This window comes from Catharus ustulatus, chromosome 1 (genome assembly GCF_009819885.2).
Source record: "Catharus ustulatus isolate bCatUst1 chromosome 1, bCatUst1.pri.v2, whole genome shotgun sequence".
Classification (NCBI taxonomy): Eukaryota; Metazoa; Chordata; class Aves; order Passeriformes; family Turdidae; genus Catharus; species Catharus ustulatus.
This window is the reverse complement of record NC_046221.1, coordinates 106,228,529-106,252,260: the sequence shown is the minus strand read 5'-3', so window position 1 is coordinate 106,252,260 and position 23,732 is coordinate 106,228,529. Positions and strand designations below refer to the sequence as shown.

Genomic DNA, 23,732 nt, shown 5'->3' with positions numbered 1-23,732 from the left:
CTTTCAAGTGGTGCTTGGCAGTCAAGCTGTACAGCTGAAACACTGCCTTTGTGAGGATCTGTACCACCCTTTCTTAAACAACTTCCAGTCCCTGAGCCATGAAGCATTTACATGAAGTGACGTGGGACTGTTACGCGAAGAGGTCTGGCTTTTTGATTCACTACTGTTGATGGATAAAAATTCAAATTTAAATAACAACTAATTTAATTTGAAGTGTTACCAGGAAACTAACTAATCTTTTAAAATAAAAACCCCTAGACTTCAAGACTCAGGCAGCGATATAAAATTTTATATGTTATACACAAGGGACGCATTTCTGCATGGTAAGTGAAAACCAGCTTGGTTCTATGGTAACCACAATGCAATTTTCCAGGATTTATTCCCTAAGACTAGCTACCAAAAAAAAAAAATCGTTGAATAATCATGGGACAGCACTTTAGCAACTTTTTTTTTTAATCACTCAAACTGTGGAAGTTTTACAAACTACAGGGATAAGCTTTCCATAAATAACCAAGACAGCTAAACCTGATGAATTTGTAAAGATGCCACTACACTGCACAGCTCTGCACTGACTGCTGGAAACACCAGCAGTATAATGAAAGGACGACCAAAGCACATGCTCCAGGTTCCAGAGATCCACATGAGGAGTTAAGTAGAAAAGGAATATTCTATTAGATTAACTTACAGCAAAACAAGCCTTGCCATAACCTTTTTACAGTAACTATCCAATTACTCAAAACAAAAAGGAGCAAAAATCTCAAGAGTAACTTCAGATTGTTCAGTCACCTGAGAGTTTGAACATGAATAAAACATTACCAAAATGCTCAAGAGTTAAGTTGGTGCCTTCAGGGTCAAGTAAAATAGATGACAAAAAATGCTGGTCTGTCAAGTTTCACACACTCCTTATAAAAGCCATAATCAAAGTGCTACTGAAATGGTCAAATATATGAAGACATAACACACCTACAACCCTACAGTGGTCCTGAATTCAATGAACATGCCTTAAGTACATTAACAACTAATTTGATCACATAAAAATGAAAAAACATGCTATAATGGCAATATTCTACAAGCTGAAATTCGAAATCATAAATCAACTTCTACCAGCACCTCCTCTATTGCTCATTCATGATGGCCAAAATGTTTTCAACAATTTAAATTAAAATGGCCCCAAGGATAATGGGGCCAAATAATCATCACAAACATTCTGGTTCATCCACAGGATCAGCTAGTGAGGGCCACTAAGAAGTCTTGCATTACCTTAATCTGACAGTCACAGACACACAGAAGCTTGGTACTAAGTTGAGAATCCATTTTACTAATAGGTTTTTCCAAATATTTGCTATTTGTGGAGGACTCAAGATCCACTTGGGATTTATTTATTAATGGTTCTTACTCTGAAGTATCACACTACCAGTGTGACATCAAATTTAGTTCATTTCTCCTAGTCCTTTCTCCCCTTCTACTGCTGTATTCTTACTTGCAGAAACCCTGTCCAACATACATTCAGAGAGGTTCCTTCTGCAAAGTTCCACTGCTCCATTTCCTCATCCAAGCAATCCCTGGTTTCCCTGAAGATCTGGTGATCATTTGCCCTCACATAGCTTGTCTGAATTCTTCAGCACCTGTGTAGTAGTTTTGCTTATAAGCACTCATAATGTGTCATACCATATCCTTCTCAGGCTGAGTTGCAACACCAGAAATTACTGAAAACAGTTTTCTTTCTCTAAAGACCAATATATTAAGTTGTGACATTAAGGGAAAAAAAAAAAAGCTAAAAGCAACAATAAAGAGTAATATAGAATTACATATTTAACAAGGTGGAGTCTTTCCCAAGTCAGATGTAAAGATCTAACAATTCTCCTGCAACACTGTTGCAAAAAGGGGATTTTATAGATTTAACAATAGGCTCTCATACACCACACTATCACTTCTCCAATAAGCTGGGAGAATTTGCTTCAAATCACAGCTATTCAACAGCTTCACACATAAATTATTACAAAATTTTAACATGAGCACAGTATCTTCCTTCTACCCTTATTTTCCAAGGGACACTGGCTGCTGGAAGCCTTCAAAGCCTTCACACTAAGTCTTTCTTAAGGGACACTTCTGAACCTGAGCTATTACAGTAGAAAGCAGCACTCAACTTTCAGAAGAGTTGACAATTGACACCACCAAACCCATGGAGGATACAAAATGAACCATGGTGGAAATGCAGCTTCAAATGCCTGTATTCTAAAATGCAGACTGGGTCAGGCAAAGAAAAAAAAAAGGAAATTCTAAAATAATCACCAGCAAAACAAAGAACATTGGGAATCTTTTCAAAACTTTTGGAAAGATACCAATAAACACTATTTTCTGTTCAGAGCTTTATTGGACTGTGCTAGCTCCAAAACCAATTTTTCTTCCCTAGAAGAGAAAAAAAAAATCAACGTCTTGATATAATACTGAAAAAGCACAGCCCGCAATCCCACTTGTATTCCTAAGTAATCTTTAACAAAAGCAACTACAAAACCAACCAAATTCTCAGAGGTTGTTTCATTGGTAACAACATAAACAAACACTTTACTCCTAATATACCCATATTTTGTTTATGTGTTAAAGAGATTTCCTGCAGTAATAAAAAATTGACTTGAGCTCAGAATGGTTGCATTATAAAGACAACCTTGGTTCTCTCTGTTTTCAAGGAAATACTAAAATTTAAATATTCTTGGCATTCAGAGTATATTTTGTTCATGAGTCATCCTATATTCCGGGCATTGAGTGGCTAAATGTCTTACACTCTGCCTCCACCAAAGGCCCCTCCAGAATAACTTACACAAACACAGTTAAGCTCACATTTCAAGTTACTGCGAATACTCAGTTCCCACAAGTTTTATGGTACAATTATCAAATTCTTACAAAAGGCTGCATATAACATTGACAGTGTTGGACTAGAAACTATGCAGGTTTTTTTGCTTGAGTAACGAAGTAACTGCTTTTTCTACAAAAATTGTGCTTTGGAATTAATATTCATGGAGCCTTACCAGAGTGCTAGAGATAAAACAAAAATTCATTACATAAAGATTAGTGAGTATTTGTGAAACTGATTTGTATGATTGTCCTGGGTTTGCCATCACAAAAGAAACTCTGTACAGGGCTGACAGGCCTGCACTGCTGGTCCAAAACAAACCCAGAAATTTAAGTGCTCAATAGCTCCAACTCGAAAGTCTACTACAGTATACATTGCACTGTTCCTTGAGGCATTTCTGCATTTTCCAGTTAATGTTATGTTCAAACATACACAAGTAAAGAAAATTGCATTCTTTGAAAATTGGAAGTTTAAAAGTAAGCACCAATATCACCAAACAATTCCACAAAGAAGTCTTTTTGGTAGTTAGGAAACCTTGCCTAAGCTTTCCAAAAGGAAGAGTTGTTCTTATTCAAGCACTAACTAGCCAGCATTACTCATCTTTCTTTTGCCTTTGCTGTCAATAAACAAAGTACTAAAGAAAAATTTCTTCAGGTCAGCAGGACAGTATTTCATAAAGCTCTTCTAACATGGAGAAGACCAAGGAACAACATGCGAAGTTTTATCATGTTGATCTCGTGAGGGAGTTATTAATTAATTAATATTATCTCAGAATACCATCAGTAGTTACTATTAATTCAAGTATGTGGGAATAAATTTATCAACAGTTGTATAAAACAACATGCAGAATATCTTCAAGCTTTCTTTTCCCAAAAAACACAAAGACAACCTTGAAAACTTGCCATACTATCATTTTCAATTAATATAAGGCAAGATTTATAGGGAGAGAGAATATCTTACAAGACACAGCTGGAACAAACAGACAAGCTCTTCAATTCTGTCTTCCACTCTGTAACAGAAGCAGCAAATTCCAACCCAAGCTCAGGCCAGGAACAATTTTTTTAGCTTAACTTGCTTAAATTGTCAAAGTGCTTAATTTTTTAAGAGAAAAGGATGATTGGTCCTGTGGAGCAAAAGGGCAGGTAAGCAAGAGGAGATAAAGTTACCTATCTACAGGTGGTAATTACCCCTCCCCCCAAAAACTTCAGACAACTGGACTAAATTACATGGAAAACTCAAGTCCCACTAAAAAAAATCAGTAATTACTCAGTCAGGTTTCTGATATTCAAAGGAAATCAGAATTTTCCACTTGTGTTCCTCCCTTTAAGTTAATTCTCACAGCTCCTCTTAGAATCACCACTACCATCATTTAGAATTCAGCATATGCTACTGCCAAATGGAAAATACAAGCATACAAATGTCAAAGATGTTATCTCTCCTAATGTATAGATTGAGGTTTAAATCACTTGCTTATTTCCACACAAACATCTGCAACATTCTCAGAAGCAAAGTGCATTAAAATTTCCAGTGTAAAAGCTCACTCAAACCTGAAGTAACATCATGCTAAGTGGTTCTCATGATATACTTAAGTCCATGAATAGGAGTTGTATAGACTGAGAAAAGCTTACGTTGATATTTTCTAATTGCAGTAGATGAACTGTGTAATAGGATTTAACATCTTCAGACACTAGTCTCACACGGAAGCCTGTTTCACTGAATGTCATAACTTCCTCTTCTTTTGTAGGCCAGTATTGTGCACACTTCACCTAATGGATTTTTTTAAAAGATAAAGAAAAATAAGGAAAAAAAAAGAAAAACTTTGTTAAATATTCTAGTATCCTGGGCTTTGCGTGCGCAGATTCTGAGAATACATTGTTCAATACAGTAGACGACTCAATATCTGATCCCACTTTGAGGAATTCTTAAAGTCCACAATGTTTACAGCCAAGTTACTACAACTGTTTCAGTGGCTGTTAGGCATTCCAGCTTTATGTGTTTATGCTTTCTTTCATCACACAGCTAACATGTTTTGAGATACATCTTAAGCATTCCCTCTCCCCCCTCTAGTTCTCTACAGGGAACTGAGATCACTGTTCAGCTATTTCAGCATTCCCCACCCTTTGTTTCTGACTTGCACACCTGCACATTTACAGAACATCTATCACACCCAGTTCTACTCAGGTTTGCTGAGTACTGGAAGGTTCTAGTGGAACAAAAGAATGAACAAACCAATGCAAAAGTATTATTTTTCTTGTATTCCTCTTGCTCTGCACTCAAACTTTCTGTAGGAAAATTTTTGCACAAGAAAATAGGTGACTTTTTAACAGTCAATTTTTTTTCATTAATCTGCACTGAAAAAAGCCCCATAAACCTCAAATGACATGCATTTGTAACAAAAATCTGCAATGCTTTTAGGCACAGGAGCAGAAAAACTACATCATAACAGAAGATTTGTGCATTCTGCATGTATGCCACTGGTTTTAAAGAATCAAAAATAAATCAACAGTTCTTGGGCAGCAGCCTGCCTTCATTGTTACAGCAAACATCTCTGTATAACAAATACACTACTCCATTACACTTAGAATAATTAATCTAAAGATACTTTTTTCCCACCTTTCATTTTGTCCTAGGAACATCTTACACTGCCTCAACTCCTCACCATCTGTACATCCTCTCTCAGAATGCTACTTCACCTTTCTGGATGTACAATACTATTTTCACCAAACTGAACCGTATGTCTTGGCTCCCTCACTTCACTGTTATATTAAATACACATTATACTGTACACCAGTGAGAACATTTGTTAGTTCTTCTAATGTAATCAAATGCTGTTCAATCATATTAAAATTGAGTGGCTTATTTTACAACTTCAGGCCTAATGTCACTTACCGATTCTTTTTCAACAATCCTGTTCAGCATGACAACTGCTTTGGTTTGTTGTTGCCATACCATTAGCCAAAAATGACAACATGTATTAGGTAGTGGACCCTGCATAGTAAAAAATACAAAAATAGGCATGAGAATGTATAGGCAAAGTAATGTTTGAGCACAGTTAATAGTTCACTGTGGGAAACAGGAAAAAGTCTTCATCTTAAGTTCAAACAAATTATTAATAGAATGATAGAAATGGCAGGCAAGAAAGTAGCCACACCATACAGATCATTCCAGGACTTAAAAGGTTTGGGTTTTTTTTAAGGAAAAAAAAACAACAACTAACAAAACCAAATAACAACAGCAAGAACTCAGGGAAGGGATATTTTGGTTTAAGCATCAATACTATTGTACTGTTAGAAGAAAAGCTACTGCAGGCATGCTCAGAAGGTACAAGATGGACTAAGGGGTAGAAGTATTGTAGTTGTAACAAAGTAGTATTGTATTTACAAAATAACTAAAGAAAAAAGCAAGAAATATTTGAGAAGCTTCATAGCAGTAAATTACTCATACTTCAATATCCCTGTTAGCTTTTCTTAAAACATAAAATAATCTGTTTGCAATTACATCACACTAGCATTTAATATGAGATACTCGTAATTCATGGAGACAAGAAACAATCCAAATACAAGTTACAATTGTACAAATCTCCCTCCCTAGAGTCTCTGTAATAGCCCAGTAACTGTACTACTTACCTGTGTTAGAATATAGTATCTCTGGGCTTCTTCTATGACCACTAGGCTGGCATTGATATAGTCATTCTCAGTGTTCTGGAGTTTTACACGACTGTGATCATCTAAAGTTTAAAGAAAATTAAGAATTAAAGATGCATCCATCTCGATGAATACTCTCTAACAGGCAAGTTTAGGTCTGACAAGCAACTAGAACTAAATTGTGCCATATGACCCAAACACAAACTACAAATATCATTGAAACTAATTTCTCACATAACTTTGGTAACTGTACTATTCTCCCCTCGGTATTCCATCAGAGTAATTTCAGGTAGCTATTAATAGAATCTGCTCAGAAAACTGGAATACCTATTTTCCTTTAAAAAAATCCAACCAAACAAAATTACCCTCCCACACACAGGCCTAAAGGTCCTCAAAGTCATCCCTCAACGGTTGCATTTCCTTAACGCAACAGCACCACAACTCACACCAGAGTTGACCAACCAGTCACTGCCCTATCACACCAGATCACTCCACCACATTATTTCCTAAGTTCAAAATTCCAAGATTTTTAGTGAACTGAAGTTAAGCTCACATGGCTACAAAAACCCCAATAAAATCTACTGCAGTAATTCAAGCCAGGCTTTGATCAATTTCATTTTCCATCTAAGCTATTGTCTAATATTATGCAACATAAAAAAACTGAAAAGGCACATACAAACCCAAAAATTTTCAACAACAAATCATCCAATTAAATGAAGCCTAACCTAACTACATGGTTTTATCTCAAAAAAGCAAGACCAACAATTCCCCTGTTTATGGCAGAGGCAAGCAAAGGATTCTGCTTAATATTCTACCATTAATATGAGAAAGATTATCATATTGTCAAACTAAAAAAACTACATAATAAAGAGTCATTGTGGTTGTTCCTAGAACCTTTTAGTATCTGATTTATGAACCTCTAGGAGACATTTAGGTAATTAGACTTGTTCTCAGTAAGTAATCCTTCAGCCATTTATCAGCCACTGTATTAAATAAACAGTACTTTCAATTTAAAATTTATACACAACTACATGCCAGAAAATGAGGTTCACCTGACTGTAAACCTCCTGAAGCTTCCTGAAGCTCAACATCTTAGCAGACTATGAAGAGTAAATAGAAAATAGCAAACTAAAATCAATTTAAGAAACTGCAACAGATTTCAGGAAGAGATGGAAGAGATTACATAAGGAAACTGGCAGCAGAGTGAATTAACATGCAATACCAGTTTTTAAAACTAAGTTCACCTTGTCTAACTCATAAAACTCAATCAGGGGCCAGACTGCTGTTAAAATGCCAGCCCAACCATCCTTGTACCAAAGGCTCACTTTCTTTAGACAAACTCTTTGGGAAACACGCAAAGCCATGAGCTTTGACATTAGCAACTACCAAGTATCAAATTCAGCACAACTACAATAGCTGAACTCACAGCCAGCCTGCGCAGCACAAGGCTTATCTCAGAAATCCATAAATATAAACCAAATAAAACAGATAGGCAAAAAGCTGATGGTAATCAAAAAACAGTTACTGAATTAAACTCTTGTTCTACAGACTGCTTGTATGATTTAATATAAATACTTTCAATGTGTTTGGAAACCTGAGAAAAGTACATTTATGAGGTCTTGATCTGCCTTTACATTCTCCCTCATCTATCTGCAACTGGCAACTGCCAAAAATTATCTTGTTTTGCTGGATTCAATAAAGAAGTCAACAGTAAAGTAGAACTGTTTTGCTGCTGCTGAAACACTCAGATTTAGGGCTGTTGCCCTACCTCCCTTAGCTCCTAGCTTTTATATGCAGTCACATACAAACATGCAGAGAACAGAAAAATGCTGAAAACTTATTTTTTATATAAAACCATGAGAAATACACTGGGTTAAGCTGTTTTCATTAGCATTCCAGTTGTAAGGTAACACCATCTTAACTTTCAGGAGTCTTAAAACATTTATGATACCCCTGTGAGAAGAAAAAATATATTATCAAAGCCAAGACACAGCAAAATTAAGACACATGTGCATTTTAAAGCAAAATATATCTCTTTGTATTATTTTGCTGGGATAGGAAAGCATTACTTTTTCCTTTCATGTATCACTTTATCTGAAATGTTTCTACTGGAAAGAAACCAAGACCTCTGTAAATATTACATGTCATTTGCCAACAGGAAAAACTTAAGATCTTGTTATAGTAAATCACACATACCGGTACCAGTGTTCTCGGAAAGGTGACGCAAGCAAGCACTGTTAACAGTTTAATCACCCAGCGGCAGCTGCTCTACCGCTGCCGGGGGCAAAGAACTGCAGCCTCTAAGGAGGTTCCCTCCTGCAATCCTTGCATTCTCAGATTCATTTTTCCCTTCTTATAAATTCTGCTTTGTAAGCATGACAAATAAAGTCCTGCAAATTGTTTTTTTTTTTAAATTCCCTTTAATAACTAATTCTATGCACATACATCCTCCCTCTTCCTCCCCAACCAAAACAGAGGAGATCTTGCAAGAACCCTGGCAGACAGTCCACAGGACAAAAAAAAAAAAAAGGCACTAGAATATATTGATTTCCCTTCTTTCAAGGGATGCGGTTCTTAAAGGACACAATGACCTAGAAACCTCATTCAAACCCTGGCTTGTTCTTCTGAATTAACTGAAGCAAGCCAACTTTTGACAGTGAGTTAGCTGTAATGTATTTCCCGTATGTATATCATTTCCAGTTACAAAGTACTTAGATTTATATGAATGATAAACCTATCTTTCAGATAAGATTTATCTTCTGTGTTGCCATGCCCACAGCAGCTAAAATAGAGTGCTCATTTTCTGAAGTGTTAATTCCCCTATTTCAACAATGTATGCAGCCTGAAAAGGAAGTGGAAACCTTAAAAATTATTCTCCTTCTGGTTCCTGCACTGAGAAAAAAACACTCCCAGAACAACCCTGTCTGAGATAAGCAAACTCTGATTACCCATTTCCAGTGAAACCCTGTCCCACTGGCAATACTTCCCATGAATCAAATAATGCCAAGACTTCACAATGCTCATCAATCTGCTCACCCCCTGCTTAACAGAAAACGACAGATCCAGTTAAAACCAATGAAATGATTGGCATTTTACACCACACTGTTCTTGCAGTTGGTTAATGAAAGGTTTTCATTATAAAACAACTGTGTTTCTAAAACACTGTTTAACTTAAAAATTATCTTTTATCCAAGAGATGTCTCTGGTCCCCCAAATATAGAGTTGTTAACAGAGGAAGGAGAAATGCTACTTAGTGGATTAAAGAAAGTCATAAATAAAACATGCAGCCGCAAGCCATCCCAGTGACCCTGCCTGACCTTTCCCACCTACCAACAAATCCCTTCCATTTCATAAATCTAAATCCAGTCTATCTGAGCTTCTAAATTATTCAAATTGCAGTACTCTGTCACTAGACTTACATCTCAAGTTTCAGAGGTAGCCTAAGGCAAAGGAAAGGCAAAATGACTTTTCCTCACCACCCTGTCACTGGTTGTACACAATGAATGCCATCCTATCGGTCATGGTCTAGCTCACCACTGAAATGTATTCATACCAAAATGTACATGTCACTACTGCACAGCATCCTACACTTGCAAACAGGACTACAGAAAAGATTCTTAAGGCACATTAAATTTTAGATCATCATGTTCTATAAAATTCCCCTATTCCCCTCTTCCCCAACCCCAAAGGAAGAAGTATCTCCAAACTCAACAGCACGTTGAGTTTATTTTACAATGCTTCATGTGGTAAGATGCTTTAGAGAATCATTAGATTGTCATAAAAATCATCAATGTCAACTTCTAACATGGACAAGAAATGCAGCAGGCTTATTTTAGTCTGAACATCTCCCTGTTCTTAGCACATACACTTGAAACACAAGACAGAAAGGGAACATTCCTGCAATGATAATTCATCAGCACCATGTGTAAAACCATTCAAATCAGCTCCAACTCTGTTCCCTGTAAAGCACAATACTCTTCATGTTCCTCTCCTGTACTCTATGCCAACTGTAAGCCTATGGTTGAAAGATCTGACACAAAATCTAGTCAAGGCCCCAGGAAGAAAACATGAGAAATCGCTATCTTGCACGAACTTCCAAAAGCAACATAATCTATCAGCAAAAATGCTCAGATGACCCAGGTTCTTGAGCTGTATATCGTATTACAAAGGAAGGCTGAAGAGAAAACTGCACAAACCTCCAGCTACCCTTCAAAAGCAAAAGGCAAAAAAAAAAATCCTGCCAATTTTGCTGAGGGGATTTCCTCCTTGCCTGTAAATCTGAGAACTCAGCTCTAAATGTGTTTACAGTCAATCTGAGACACTAGACTCCTCTGATAACAGCTAAGGATAAGATTTAGAAGAAAAGTTAATTACAGAAATCTTTGGAATTTCATAAACATTATTAATAAAGAATAACAACCTCACAGGTTACTTTCCTCTGTTAACAACATTTTCAGAAATTTTTGGAGTTTCATTAAAATCATTAACAAAGAATAACAACCTCACAAGTTACTTTCCTCTGTTAACAACATTTTCTGAGAAATGGTTTCATCTGCCCGGAAATCACTGGCTGTCAAACCAAACCTATTTCAGATTAACTTCCTGTTTCAGTACTATGAAGCCAAAACACTTCTCTGCCTATTCTAGGCTAATACCAAAGTATAAGACTGCTATTTTTTTCAGCTAAGTAATAATTCTTGAGGGCTTTTACCAAACCAAACTTACATATGCTACAGATCTTTAGCCAACAAAAACAGACACTAACAAAAATATTTATGAAACTGGAAACACTATGAAACTCAACTGTAATGGACAGAGATGATTATCCTTTCCCAGCAAACAAATTGATTTTTACCTAGAAATGTATGGAACAGACACAAGTTTGTTCCAGTGTACTTGTCCCAGGTATCACAGTTGAAATGGGGCAAACCAACCCAAAGTATTTTTTCCTGAACTCATAATTGACATATTTCCCGTAAAATTGAACAATCTTTGCAGTTCCTCTTGCAGACACATCACCTCAGATTTTAGACTGGCTTGGCAGTTACCACAGTTAACAAATCATTTTCTCATTATTGTTGGAGAAAAAAAATCTTTCTTTAAATTACGTCTTACAGTATGATTAAGTAGTTAGATCTTAAAAGTCATGGTTCTGAAGGCCTTTGACTACTTGAGAATATTAGTATCACCCTTTTTTCATCAAAATACTATTAAAAAGCAGTAAAATTTGCAAAGTAAAGGACTGAGACGTCAAGATTGTGTGCAGCTGTTGCTGCACGTTTCTGCAACTCCAGGTCCCTGCATACATACACCACAATTACACATGTTCACCACAGTGACCAAACCACACAGTTTTTATACTAGCTGCTTTGAAATTTGGGCACTGCTACCTTGAAATCTTACTTATCATACACTCCCATCCAGGTCTCTTTCTACTCCTGACTCTCATCCTTCTTACTGAAGCAATTATGAGTAATATTTGAAAACACGGAAGTAAAATTCAGGAGGAATTAACTAGTTCAAACACAATGTGTTGCTCTGTTCTCCTGATACAGTTTTGTTCCTAGTGCCCAGCTCTGTAAGCTATCTAGGTGGACCATCTTTCTTTCATAAATGCTAAGAACTGACACATTCTTCATAAACATCACCATCTTATTCAGTTCATTCATCATGTAATAATTTATGGCAGAGTTTAACAGCTCTAGCCTTATCCTGAGCTCAACCACTACTTCAGTACTAGATTCTGTCTATCTCTCTGCTTTTGCACTGGGTCCAGGAATTAATATAATCACTTCTATTTTTTTCTACTGGATAAACATGCATTTTAGAAGCAGGCTTTGCCCTGCCTAAGGCAAAGGTATTTGATGCTCTTCACTACTATAAAAGGCATGCCACGATTAAGGAAAATATTGAGCTCCAAATAACTGCAGGAGATGAATATAAGTCATATCCATAAGGTATTACTGGAGGCATCATTAGATACTAATTGAATAATGCAATATACTTTATTTTAGAAACACTACTTTTTCAAAGAAAAAAGCATGAACAGTTTGAAAGAAATTTTTCATTCTCTTTGCATAAATTACATTAATGTACAGGAGAAACAGTAGATAAATACACAGATACAGTTTCTGACATGGAAATTGTATAGGATGTTAGACCCAGGACTAGGACCGGGACTTCTGGGTTCAAATCTCATTTCCTGCCTTCTCATCTTACAAACCCCATCACAACATAGGTACAAAACAGAAAGTGAATAAAACACCTCTTTCAGCACTAGTAAGATGCTAATGCTGTGCTGCAACAGGACAGCAAAGCTGGGACACCCAAGTGTCTCTGCAAAGACCAACACACACCCACCAGAGGCCTGGCTCCATTTCCTGAGCCTATGGTGAAAGTCAGTGAGCCCTGCCTCATCCGAGCTATCTTCCTCAGCGCTGGACACTCCTCCAATGGAACCACAGACACAGCAAGGAGGCCCTGCACTGAATTCCCAAGTTCAGTTTCACCAACCTGCAGCACAGGGGTTCAGCACCATGCCAGACTGGACACATTTGGTAGGAATTCACTGTGCCAGGAGAGCATCCTGGCAGCAGCCTAAGGAACAGCGCTGCATCTGACTGATGTGACTCAATCCAAGACCATTTCTGTGCCATTTTGAGAAGTGCTGTGCACATGCTGTCACCACAACTTTCAACTGGAAACAAGGAGCTCAGCACTTCTCCAAATTGTACAATAGGTATTCAGACCAGGCTTTCAAACAAAAAGCCCCAATATGCCAGCAACCCTTCAAAAACTGTAAATCCAGTAACAATACAGTTTTTAGGATCCTTCAGTATTCTGGGAATCTTCACAAGGAACACATAAACATGCTATCTGCCCCAACTTTAATATACTGCAAAAAAATTAAAGCTGTGTAAGATATCTATAGCTCAAATCTTTTTGCAGTAATTTTGGCTTACAATTTCTGAAGTAAAATGCTAATGAAAAGAAGCACACAACATCTCTGTAGCAGAGGAGCTGGTCTTAAAAAAAAAGGTTTTTTTCACGTAAGACATAAGATCATTATGTAAAAAAGACCATTTAATGGAAATTAGTAGAAGTACAAAGCATTCCATGCCTTACTTACTACACAGGCAAAACCAACAAAATCTCAAGTATTTTTTAAAGCAACAGCAGAAACTGAGTGGCATTTATCCACACCACCTTAAAAATACGCAGAGTCACTCAGTCCAAAAAGAAACCATTTCTGTTAGTCTAGGTGTATTAACTTAGTCTCTATACTCATTTTTTTCACAACAGCTAAAGCACTATTAAACAAATAAATAATTTACCTATGAGAAAAATATCTCTAAAACATTACTCTGCAGCTCGCAAAAATTTATCAATATAATAATACCTATGATTTGCAGCCATCTCTCATTCACCATTCAGCACAATGAGTTTAACACGCAGACTTTTCTCCCTCCTGTTATACACACTTGTGTGTGTGTTACCAAAAATCCCGCATTTATCACAGGACACATGCCTACAGAAACAAAATGCAAAATTTGCAATGACCATGATTTATCACTTCCAGTGTCAACAGGGCAAGAGAAGGTCTAGTAAGTTTACTGCAATGATTGCAGAAAAGATACTCACATGGACTAACATCTCTGTATCTGTTCCGATTTCTGTTTTCTGGATACTTTGCAACTCTGTGAGGGTAATCACTGGATTTATGTCGGATTTCCTTAAAAAGACAAAATGAATAATTGACTTATAGTCAGCAACCTGATTAAGATTAGTATTCTACACATACTATTAATTAAGCAACATTATTAATAACTAACATTTTTAAACCAACTTTTACTGCCCCTAGTGTCATTTTCATTCAGAAGACACATCTCATTCATGGCCAAACTGCTAGCACTTAGATCTTCCTACATTTGGCTAAAACTACCCAATGTAAGCACCATCTGACAAGCAACTGATGCATCAGGATCAAAAACCCTCTAACCCCAGATATTTACTATACTTTCAGTTTACCTCAGAGCTGCATGTTATCTCCCAAAGCAATAAGGGATTCATATGCAACAGCAGTATTCTGCTGACTCCTTTAGAGCAACTGGCAGTGTAAAACCCCACAAAGGTAAGTGAACCAATTAATGATTTTATGGCTACTATTAAGAGCCATAGGATTATTCTTGGTTGTTTGATAGCTCATCCCATACAGCTGTAGTTAAACGTGAACGAACATGAAGAATTCTAGAGTCATAAATTTCAATGTGAATCAAAGCCTGTTCTCCCCAAGCATTAATACAAACTTTGTAATAATCTGTGAGATATTCAGACTCACACACTGTTTTAAAGACCCTACTGTTCACAGGTTCTGAATGTTCTGCTTTATCGATTTCTTCCCTGAGTGCACCTTTTCTACAACTTCACTAAGATATACAGAATTACCTTATGTAGAAAACTGAAAACGGCCTTCAATGTATTCTACTCTGTCTTTATATCTCTCTACTGATGCTGTCTCAGAAGAAATGTTGCACAGTACAGAATTAGCAATATTTTACTTTGAATTCTCCTTCTGTTTTTAGATTATGTTGCTACATTTGATCATTATATCCCAAAGGGCATTTAAACTTCATATTACAACTGAGCATTCTTTGGCCTTCTCAATGTTCCCACTATCTTTGTCTTCAAACTTCCTAAACAGTCTAGTCTATTCCCAGACAACGAACACAGCCAGAAAGGGCATCAGTAGAAATATAACGTACAAAAGAAAGCTCCAATTTTTTGCATTGGTTGCGTGACCTTTCTTTAAAATGTACTGCCAATCTGCAAGAACATAAATCACAACATGGAACAGCAACTGCCAAGCACCAATACTTTGCATATTTGTATAAAAATCTCTTGATCTATTAGGTTTTTCATTTTGATACAGAACACTGGAATTTCTCTAGTTTGGGACTTGCTTAGAGAGCTTGCATATGGATCTGGCAGGCATTCACACCCAAGTTCCCATGAAGGGTAAATTTTGTACTGTTCAGTAACAGGATACAACATATTTAGTTTCATAAAGCACCTGCATCATCAGTGCACAGAAACTTTACTCTTTGGTAAAGAAACATTAAAATAGCTAGAAACACTTCTACAGTGATGGCGTGGGAGGGAAGGCTTGCTAAAAAGGAAGTTTAATGACTAATTCTAAAATCAGTTTTCCCACATAATATCCAGCCATCACACAGAATCACAGCATGTCCTGACCAGGAAGGGACTCACAAAGATCAAGTCCAATTCCTGACCCTGCACAGAATATCCCAAAGAACCAGACCATGTGCCTGAAAGCATTGTTCGATCCTTTTCCGAACTCTGGCTTGGTGCCAGATGCTACTTACTTGTAATATAGATACATCCAAAACTACAACATCTGAAATACTGCAGTAGAGATACTGTATTTGTATCACACACAGAGCAAATACATTGCTGATTTAACAGGGAAAAAGCATAATTTGAAGTCAGTAAAGAAAACTTTGGGGTTTGATTCTCTTTCCTCATTTGTGAAAGAGTGTCATAAAATATTGGAGGCTTAAATAACTGCTCTAGTGATACCAGCTAATACATAATGTCTGTTTCAGGGAATTGTTCTCGGAAGTTCTTAATCTCGTTAAAAAATAAAAAAAAATCCCACAAAAAAACTGTAGATACTGTATTTTATTAAGTGGCACTCGCGCAGAGCCCCCACAGCAGACACCGAGCAAGGCAGCGGGAACGGGCGCTGAGAAGGCAGCACGGGTGCCTGAGGAGCCGCACGAACCCGCGGAGGGGGTGCAGTAAAGCTCTGGCCGAATCCGTACTGCCGGGCACAGCTTCCCACACCGCCCGCAAGCCGCGGAAGTCCCACGGCGGCCGCCCCGGCTCGGACCGGGCACCGCTCGGTCGAGCCCCAGGGGCAGCGCGGACCAAGAGCCGCCGCCGAGCCCGCGCACGCGCCCCGCCCCGCGCCTGCGCGCCGCTGCCCCCTCCCGGGTCCTCCCCGCGTGCGCATGCGCACCGCTTGCCCACGGCTCCGCTGCCCGCACCTGAGGGCGAGAGTCGAGTTGGCCCAGCGACTTCCGCTCTCCGCGCTGCTGAGGCAGCGGCGGAGCCGCACACCAGGCACGGCCGCTGCCGGCCCGCGGGTCTCTTTCCCCCGGCATTCCCTCCTCCCTCCCTCCCTGTTGCTCTCCGGCTGGAGCCGACCACGCCGCTCGGCTCACCAGATAACGCGCCTGCCAGTCGTTCGTGGCGTCGATCTCCTGGAACTCCTGCTCGATGGCGGCGGACATGATGGCGGCGGCCGCAGCGGCCGCCGGGGCGCGCGAGCCTGTCCGCAGGAGGCCGAGCGGCGAGCTCGCGACGGCTCGCGCGCAGCCCCCCGCCTCACGGGAGCGGCGGGCGCGCACATACGCTCACGACCGGGTGTCCCGCTGCCGGCGCCGGGCGCATGCGCGGCCCTCGCCCCGCCCACCGAGGGCCCTGGCGATCACGCCTCCCCGGGAGGAGGAGGCGGGAAGCACCTGGGGTGACGTCACTGGCCGGCGAGGGGCAGGGCCGCGGCCGCGCTCAGGTGTCGCGGGGACTCGGCAGGGCCGGGGGTTTCGGTCTCCAAACGGCCACCGAGCTTTTGTTGTCAAATCACGGACTCAATTCCGTGGGAAAAGATCTCCGGGATCATCGAGTCCAACCTGTGGCCGAACATATAACTACGGCAATCAGATCATGGCAATAAGTGCCACATCCTTCTTTAAACACCCCCAGGCACGATGACTCCATCGCCTCCCTGGGCAGTCCGTCCCAGTATTTAATCGCCCTTTCTGTGAAGAACTTCTTCCTAATGTCCAGCCTGAACCTCTCCTAGTGCAGCCTGAGGCCATGTCCTCTCGTCCTGTCACTGGTTGCTGGGACAAGAGACTGACCCCCACACGGCCACAAGCTCCTTCCAGGCAGTTTAGAGAGAGATAAGGTCACCCCTGAGCCGCCTCTTCTCCAGCCCAAACACCCTCAGCTCCCTCAGCTGCTCCTCACAGGACATGTGCTCCAGACCCTTCAGCAGTTTCATTGCCTTGCTCGGGAGACGCTACAGAACCTCCATGTCCTTCCTGAACTGAGGGCCCCAGAACTGAACTCAGTATTCGAGATGCAGCCTCATCAAAGTGCGTGCAGGGGGAAAATCCCCTGGTCCTGCTGGCCACACTACTGCTGATACAAGACAGGATGCCATTGGTCTTCTTGGCCACCTCCACACTCCGTGGCTCACGTTCAGCTGCTGTTGACCACTGGTCCTTTTCCACTGGGCCACTTCGCAGCCACTCCGCCCTCAGCCTGTACCGCTGCACCGCTGTGCCGATGTGACTGAGCAGACACAGCCCCCGGAGGTTCCATGAGCTTTTCCAGCCTCCCGCGAGTCCCCAGCCCAGCTCAGCGCCGCACCCCCGGCGATGTGCCCCGCCGGGAGCTGCTGATTCCGAAAAGCAGAAGTGCGGAGGTATGGACGTGTCGGACAGACAAATCACGGCGGGGCTCGCCGTCCCGAAAGCAGAAACGCCTTGTCCCGCAGTGATTGCCTCATTGGGACAGAAAGTCCCTTAGGGAGCGGCTCCGGGAGACGCCGGGCAAAGCCAAGGGTCGGGCCGGGTCAGAGGGGCCTGCGCTGCGCGGGCTGCTGGGGACACCAGCCTGTGGCCCCGGGCAGGCGGGAGACGCTTCCTGGCTCAGCACAGCTCGCTGGATTAAGCTCGGCGCCTTAAAAATGTGCGAATTAGTGCCACAAAGGGGAACTATGTACTATCAGTGTGGGTGTCTGACGGGACGGCGCCAAGAGGACGGAGCCGGGCTCTTCTCGGTGGTGTTAAGCAATAGGTCAAGAGGCCATGGCAAAAACTGATGCTCAGAAGTTCCACCTGGATATGAGGAAGGACTTCTTTATTGAGCGGGTGCCCGCGCACTGGAGCAGATTGCTTGGAGAGGTTGTGGACTTTCCCTCAGTGAAGATGTTCAAGAACCGTTTGGACGTAGTTCTGTGCAATGTGTTCTAGGATGACCCCGCTTGAGCAGGGAGGCTGGATCAGATGATCCCTTCCAATCTTCCCCATTTTGTGAGAGGTTACAAGTGCCTCCCGGCACTCCGGTGACAGAGCTGCCCTCGGCCCCGCCGCCGCCTTCTCTCCCGCGGGTTCCCGTCCCGAGCCTTAACTCCTGGCACACCCTTGCCCTGCCGCAGGCTCTCTCCCACCCTCAACACGGCCCGGGAGGTTTCCCTGGAAATGTTTGTATCTGCTCCCTCCCGCGCCCGAGGCGCCTCCGCCCTGCGGTGCGCCCCACTCCCTCCTCTTGGCTTCCCGGCTCGGCCCCCCCGGCCCCCGCTGCCCTGGGCCCCCAGAGAGCCCGACACCCGGCACGCACCCAAGGGCAGGGCGTGTCAACTGTGCTGTGACTGACAGCTGGTCTTGGCCACCTCCACACTCCGTGGCTCACGTTCAGCTGCTGTTGACCACTGGTCCTTTTCCACTGGGCCACCTCGCAGCCACTCCGCCCTCAGCCTGTACCGCTGCACCTCTGTGCTGATGCCGTCCCAAGGGATGGCATGGACCTGGACAAGCTCGAGAAGTGGACCCTCGGGAACCTCATGAAGTTTAATGAGACCCAGTGGTCAGTATCAGTATAGACTGGGCTCTGAACAGATGGAGAGCAGCCTTGCCAAGGAGCACTTGGAGGTGCTGGTGGGTGAGGGGCAGGACATGAGCCAGCACTATGAGCTTTCAGGCCAGAAAGCCAACCACATCTTGGGATTCTGGCCCTCTGCTCTGCTCTTGGGAGGCCCTGCCTGGAGTGCTACATCCAGCTCTGGAGTCCCCAGCGCAGGAAGGACATGGACCTGTTGGAGTGAGTCCAGAGAAGGGCCAACAAGTTGATCAGATGAATGCAGTCCCTCTCTCACGAGGAAAGGCTGAAAGATTTGGGATTGTTCAGCCTGAAAAAGAGAAGGCTTAGGGGTGACCTATTCATGGCTTTCCAGAACCTGAAAGAAACCTACAAGAAAGATGGATAGACCCTTTTTAGAAGCGCATGTAGTGATAGGACAAGGGTGAATGGCCTTAAATTGAGAGTAGGTTTGAATTAGGTATTAGGAGGAAGTTCTTGGCTCAGAGGGTGGTGAGACACTGGAACAGGTTGCACAGAGAAGTTTTGGATGCCCCATCCCTGGAAGTGTTCACAGCCAGGTTGCATTGAGCTTTGAGCAACCTGGTCTAGGGGAATGTGTCCCTGCCCAATGTGGAGGGGCTGGAACTAGAGGATCTTTAAGATCCCTTCCAGATCATATGGTTCTATGATCTACAGCCCCTGTGATAACCAATGTCACGATGCTGAGTGTGGCTGTGCCATTGCTGTGGTTCCCTGTGTGTTGTTGCTGCTGCCCCACGTACCTCCTCTGGGCCTCACCTGATGTTTAAGCACAACAACAACTATTATTTTATAAACAGACTTTTGATTTTGGTACCTGTCAATGAATGCTGCTGCATTTCCACACAGTGATCCAAGTCCACTGGCTTATGTGCTCCCCCATGTCCTGGAAAAAAAGCTGGTGTCCTGAACACCATGGGACTGTGTGATACCTTTGAGGCACAGCAGATGGGACAGCATGTATCAGTAAGTTCATAACAAGTATTTCCAAGTAACTCAAGGAAATGTTGCACAATATTTTCAAGCTTTGAAATCAATATAGGGAATGGTTTTCTTGAATTTTTCTGCCTGCATGACTGAGGCGCAGGTTATGACTGTAGTTCTGCAGGTGCTCTCTGGTTAATCAGTGTTCTATGCATGATCAGTTATGAAACAAACAAATAAGAAAATGAATTGTGTTTATGATTTAACAGTACAGTAAAAAGTCCAAATGTCCATCCTCAAGGTAATTTCTTTTATTTTGAAATAGATTTCTTTTAATTCAAGCAATAAAATTGTTCTTTACACCAGAAAACTTAGGTTGCACAAACTGGGTGTAAGAAAGTGAATAGGTACATAGAAGATGTCTGCCAAATAACATATTTTAATGAAGAAATTAAAATAGCATCTTCTTCACTGATTTTAGTCTTTGGTAGGCTTTTCCCTGTATATAAGCTTGCTGACTGATCTGTATTTATAGCAATTACGACATGATGTGCTTTTCACTTGTGCTTGTGATATTTGGAGATTTAGTTCATACTGGGACAGCAATGTAATTGTGCGGTTAGGAAAGAGAGTTTTATGGTAGCAGCTGCATTTAGAATCTATAACGCGGATCAGTGCCCAGAGACATCTCATGGAAAGATAAAAATGTTTATTAATTGTGATTTAGAGCTGTCTTAAAAAAGCAATAACTTGTAAACCAGGGATTTCTGGAGAAATTGCTACTGACTAGTTTTGGGTCCCTTTTTTTTTAGTGCAAATATGCTGAAAATGCAGCAACAGTTCTCTAGCTTTTAGGATCTGAGCCCAGGAAAGGCCCAAGATTACATTTCTAATGGTCTGTCAAGGAGAGCTATATATACAACATAAACCAAGTACACTCATTAGAAAACTTTATTCTGTTGCCAGTAGTATACTCCCATTCTATATTAGCTTGCAGCCAAACCCAGATGAAATACTACATAAAGTCTTAAGCCTTTGAGTCTGTGTGAGACATGCAAAGAAGGATAACACAGTTGCTGGAAAGTCTAGTATATTGTAGTGTTTTCTGTCTTAGTATAAACACATGCAAGCGAAGTTTTTAAATTAAAATCTCTGCTAGTTTGAGAAGCCCATTTCTGTGCTGGTAAAAATGTCACCCCAAAGTAGCTGGTACCCACAGCAGTATTGATTTCAAAATTTTGACTTTGGTGCCCATGAAGACCAATCAAATTAATTTTAAATGTTTTTGTCCAGTGACCTTGGCTGAACAATTATTTTAGTACCAGTCTGGAACAGACTAAGTGTTTGTTCCTCCATGTGTACTTTTTCGGGTCATTCACTGGAACTACTTAAGCACCATTTATTGGAAATGATCTGGTTTGTGCTGCTTTTCTGAGAACCATTTTAGATATTGGTAGATGAAGAACAAATTCTTCCCTGAGGTGATTTTATTCACAAATACAATCCACATCAATTTTAACCGTTAAGGAAGAGAGCTGTAATGTGCTTAAGCTTGCCACGATGTGAAAGGAGGAGAACATATAATTCCTGATTTAAGTCTTATAGCCTAAGGCCAAAAGGAGAAGAGGATCCTTCCTTCCCCAAAGAACTGGATAGGACTTGAAACTCTCAAAGGCTGGCCACTCTTCTGGTATCTGATAGGAAGTAGGAGAAGCTGAATGAAAAGGTCCAGTTGTCAGAATAAAATAGGTTTCATTTTTTGTGTGCATTTGCAGTGCACTCTTTGTATTTCAGACTTTTGGAAGCTGTATTCCTTGTTCAAGTGAGCATTAAAATTCCCATTACTGAAAGTGGGTGTTGACGCAAATACCTTTCCTCTACTATATTACTGCTTTCCTTCCCCTGCCCAAAACTGTATTCTAGCATACAACAGGAAGGGGGGGTGGGGGAGGGGGGGGGAAAACACCCAAACCCCCCCATAGCAAACCCTTCAAAATGCATGTAGCAAAATGCAAATCACTGTAGCAGCAACAAAAGCAGAAGTTTAAGGGCCTCAAACTGATTTGCTTTCAGCTCAGTATGTCTCTCACATCAGTCAGAAATCCACAACAGTGGGATCCTAGTGTCCAGTGTGTAAAGGTGATGGGATTATGAAAGAAAAGGCCAATACGAGTGCCCAAACTGTTGTCTGAGTTCTATGTAGAAGAAATTCATGGCCAAGAAGAAATGAAATATTAAGAACTATTAAGGAAGTCTGTTTCACAGACTAGAGATTTATGTCAGTCTATATGGTACTGGACTCCCATGGTGAAGCTAAAATAATTGTGGATTATGAAAAGAAAAGGGTAACTGGCAGAAGTGCTGTCACGAGTGAATGGACATACCAGCTAGCAGAAAAGGCAGCCAGCCAGGATGTCTGCAGGATAGAACAACTTTAGGCTCTGCTGTGGCTTTGTGAAACAGCCCTTCCAGCAACCTAAGCTGGGGTGTGCAGTCAGCCACAAAGCCTAATGCCTGTGAGTCAATGCAGGGAGTGTTGTGTGTGGCTACGGGAAGAAGAAAAGAGCCAGTTGCCAAGAGAAAGATGACTCTGAGTGATTATTTTCTCACTTGTAGAGAGGATCTTGCTTCCTGGAAATGGTCTGTGTGTGTTACTTGACTTTCTGTCTCTCTTTGCTTTTCACCTCTAGCTACAGTGACATTTATTGAAAACATCATTTGCAAATGAGAAACTCTAATTCAGTGAGTGTGGCTTAGTGTCATTCCATAGTCAGAAGGTCAATTTTTGCTAGAAATGGCATCCATAGTAACTACCTATAGATGACATAGAGTTTTCACGTTGAAAGTTTGTTTGAAGATTATGGGTTTATTAGACTTCAAAATTGCCTCACAGACTGAATAGGATTGTTCCTTGCTTAGACTGTTTCTAATCTCACAGCTATTATTTCAAAGCTTTACTTTATATGATGGCATAATGGTTAAGTAGCAGTTCTGGAAACAGTTTTGGAACAGTTCTTTATGCTGGCCAGGGAGTCTTTCACTTGAGTTCTCTTACAATTGTGAAGTCTTAGTATCATGATCTTTTAACTTGTTTCTAGCACAGATTCTGTATTTTAGTGGTTTCCCTGCTTGATTGTATGTATCTTCATCTATATTTAAGCTTATCTTCCAAATTACAAAATTAAGGTCATTTTCTGAATTACAGCTGGAAAGATTATGATGCACCAGACAACTGTTGTTTGCTAGGAAAAGTTCTGGGAAGAAAATACTGTTTTAGCAGAAGAAGACTTTCTCCTGAGGAGTAACAGTAAACATTTCTATTACAAATTTGTATTCTCAGTTTTATATTCCAGTTTTTCTTTTCCCAGCATCAGAACAAAGTAATTATGATGACTTTCATGGGTGTAACAATCTCTGAATTGTTTTTGCTTCCCCCCCCCCAATAATTCAAAATAAGAGTCTTCAGATTGTAATCCATGTTTGTAATTTATGCTTCTTCTGCATTAGACAACCTGAACTGCAAATAACAGGAAAGGATTTTCTTCTACTACTCACTCTAATAGTGATTTAAAATATCTTATTGTTACCAATTTCATAGATCCTAA

At 40.9% G+C, this 23,732-nt stretch overlaps 1 protein-coding gene across 2 annotated transcripts in view; it reads right to left on the bottom strand.

The window, feature by feature from the left end:
• Window positions 1-16,955, bottom strand: part of PTPN2 (protein tyrosine phosphatase non-receptor type 2) — a 31,068-nt gene extending 14,113 nt beyond the window's left edge. Inside the window, exons 1-5 of one of the 2 annotated variants that reach the window (XM_033065034.2) lie at window positions 16,740-16,955; window positions 14,137-14,227; window positions 6,478-6,578; window positions 5,741-5,839; window positions 4,480-4,617 (exon numbers count right to left, since the gene is read on the bottom strand). In XM_033065034.2, coding sequence (XP_032920925.1) covers window positions 4,480-4,617; window positions 5,741-5,839; window positions 6,478-6,578; window positions 14,137-14,227; window positions 16,740-16,808 — 498 coding nt within the window. In that variant the 5' untranslated portion in view covers window positions 16,809-16,955. The remainder of the gene's footprint in view (window positions 1-4,479; window positions 4,618-5,740; window positions 5,840-6,477; window positions 6,579-14,136; window positions 14,228-16,739) is intronic. The other variant, XM_033065039.2, reaches the window with a different exon arrangement.
• Window positions 16,956-23,732: the final 6,777 nt, after the last annotated feature.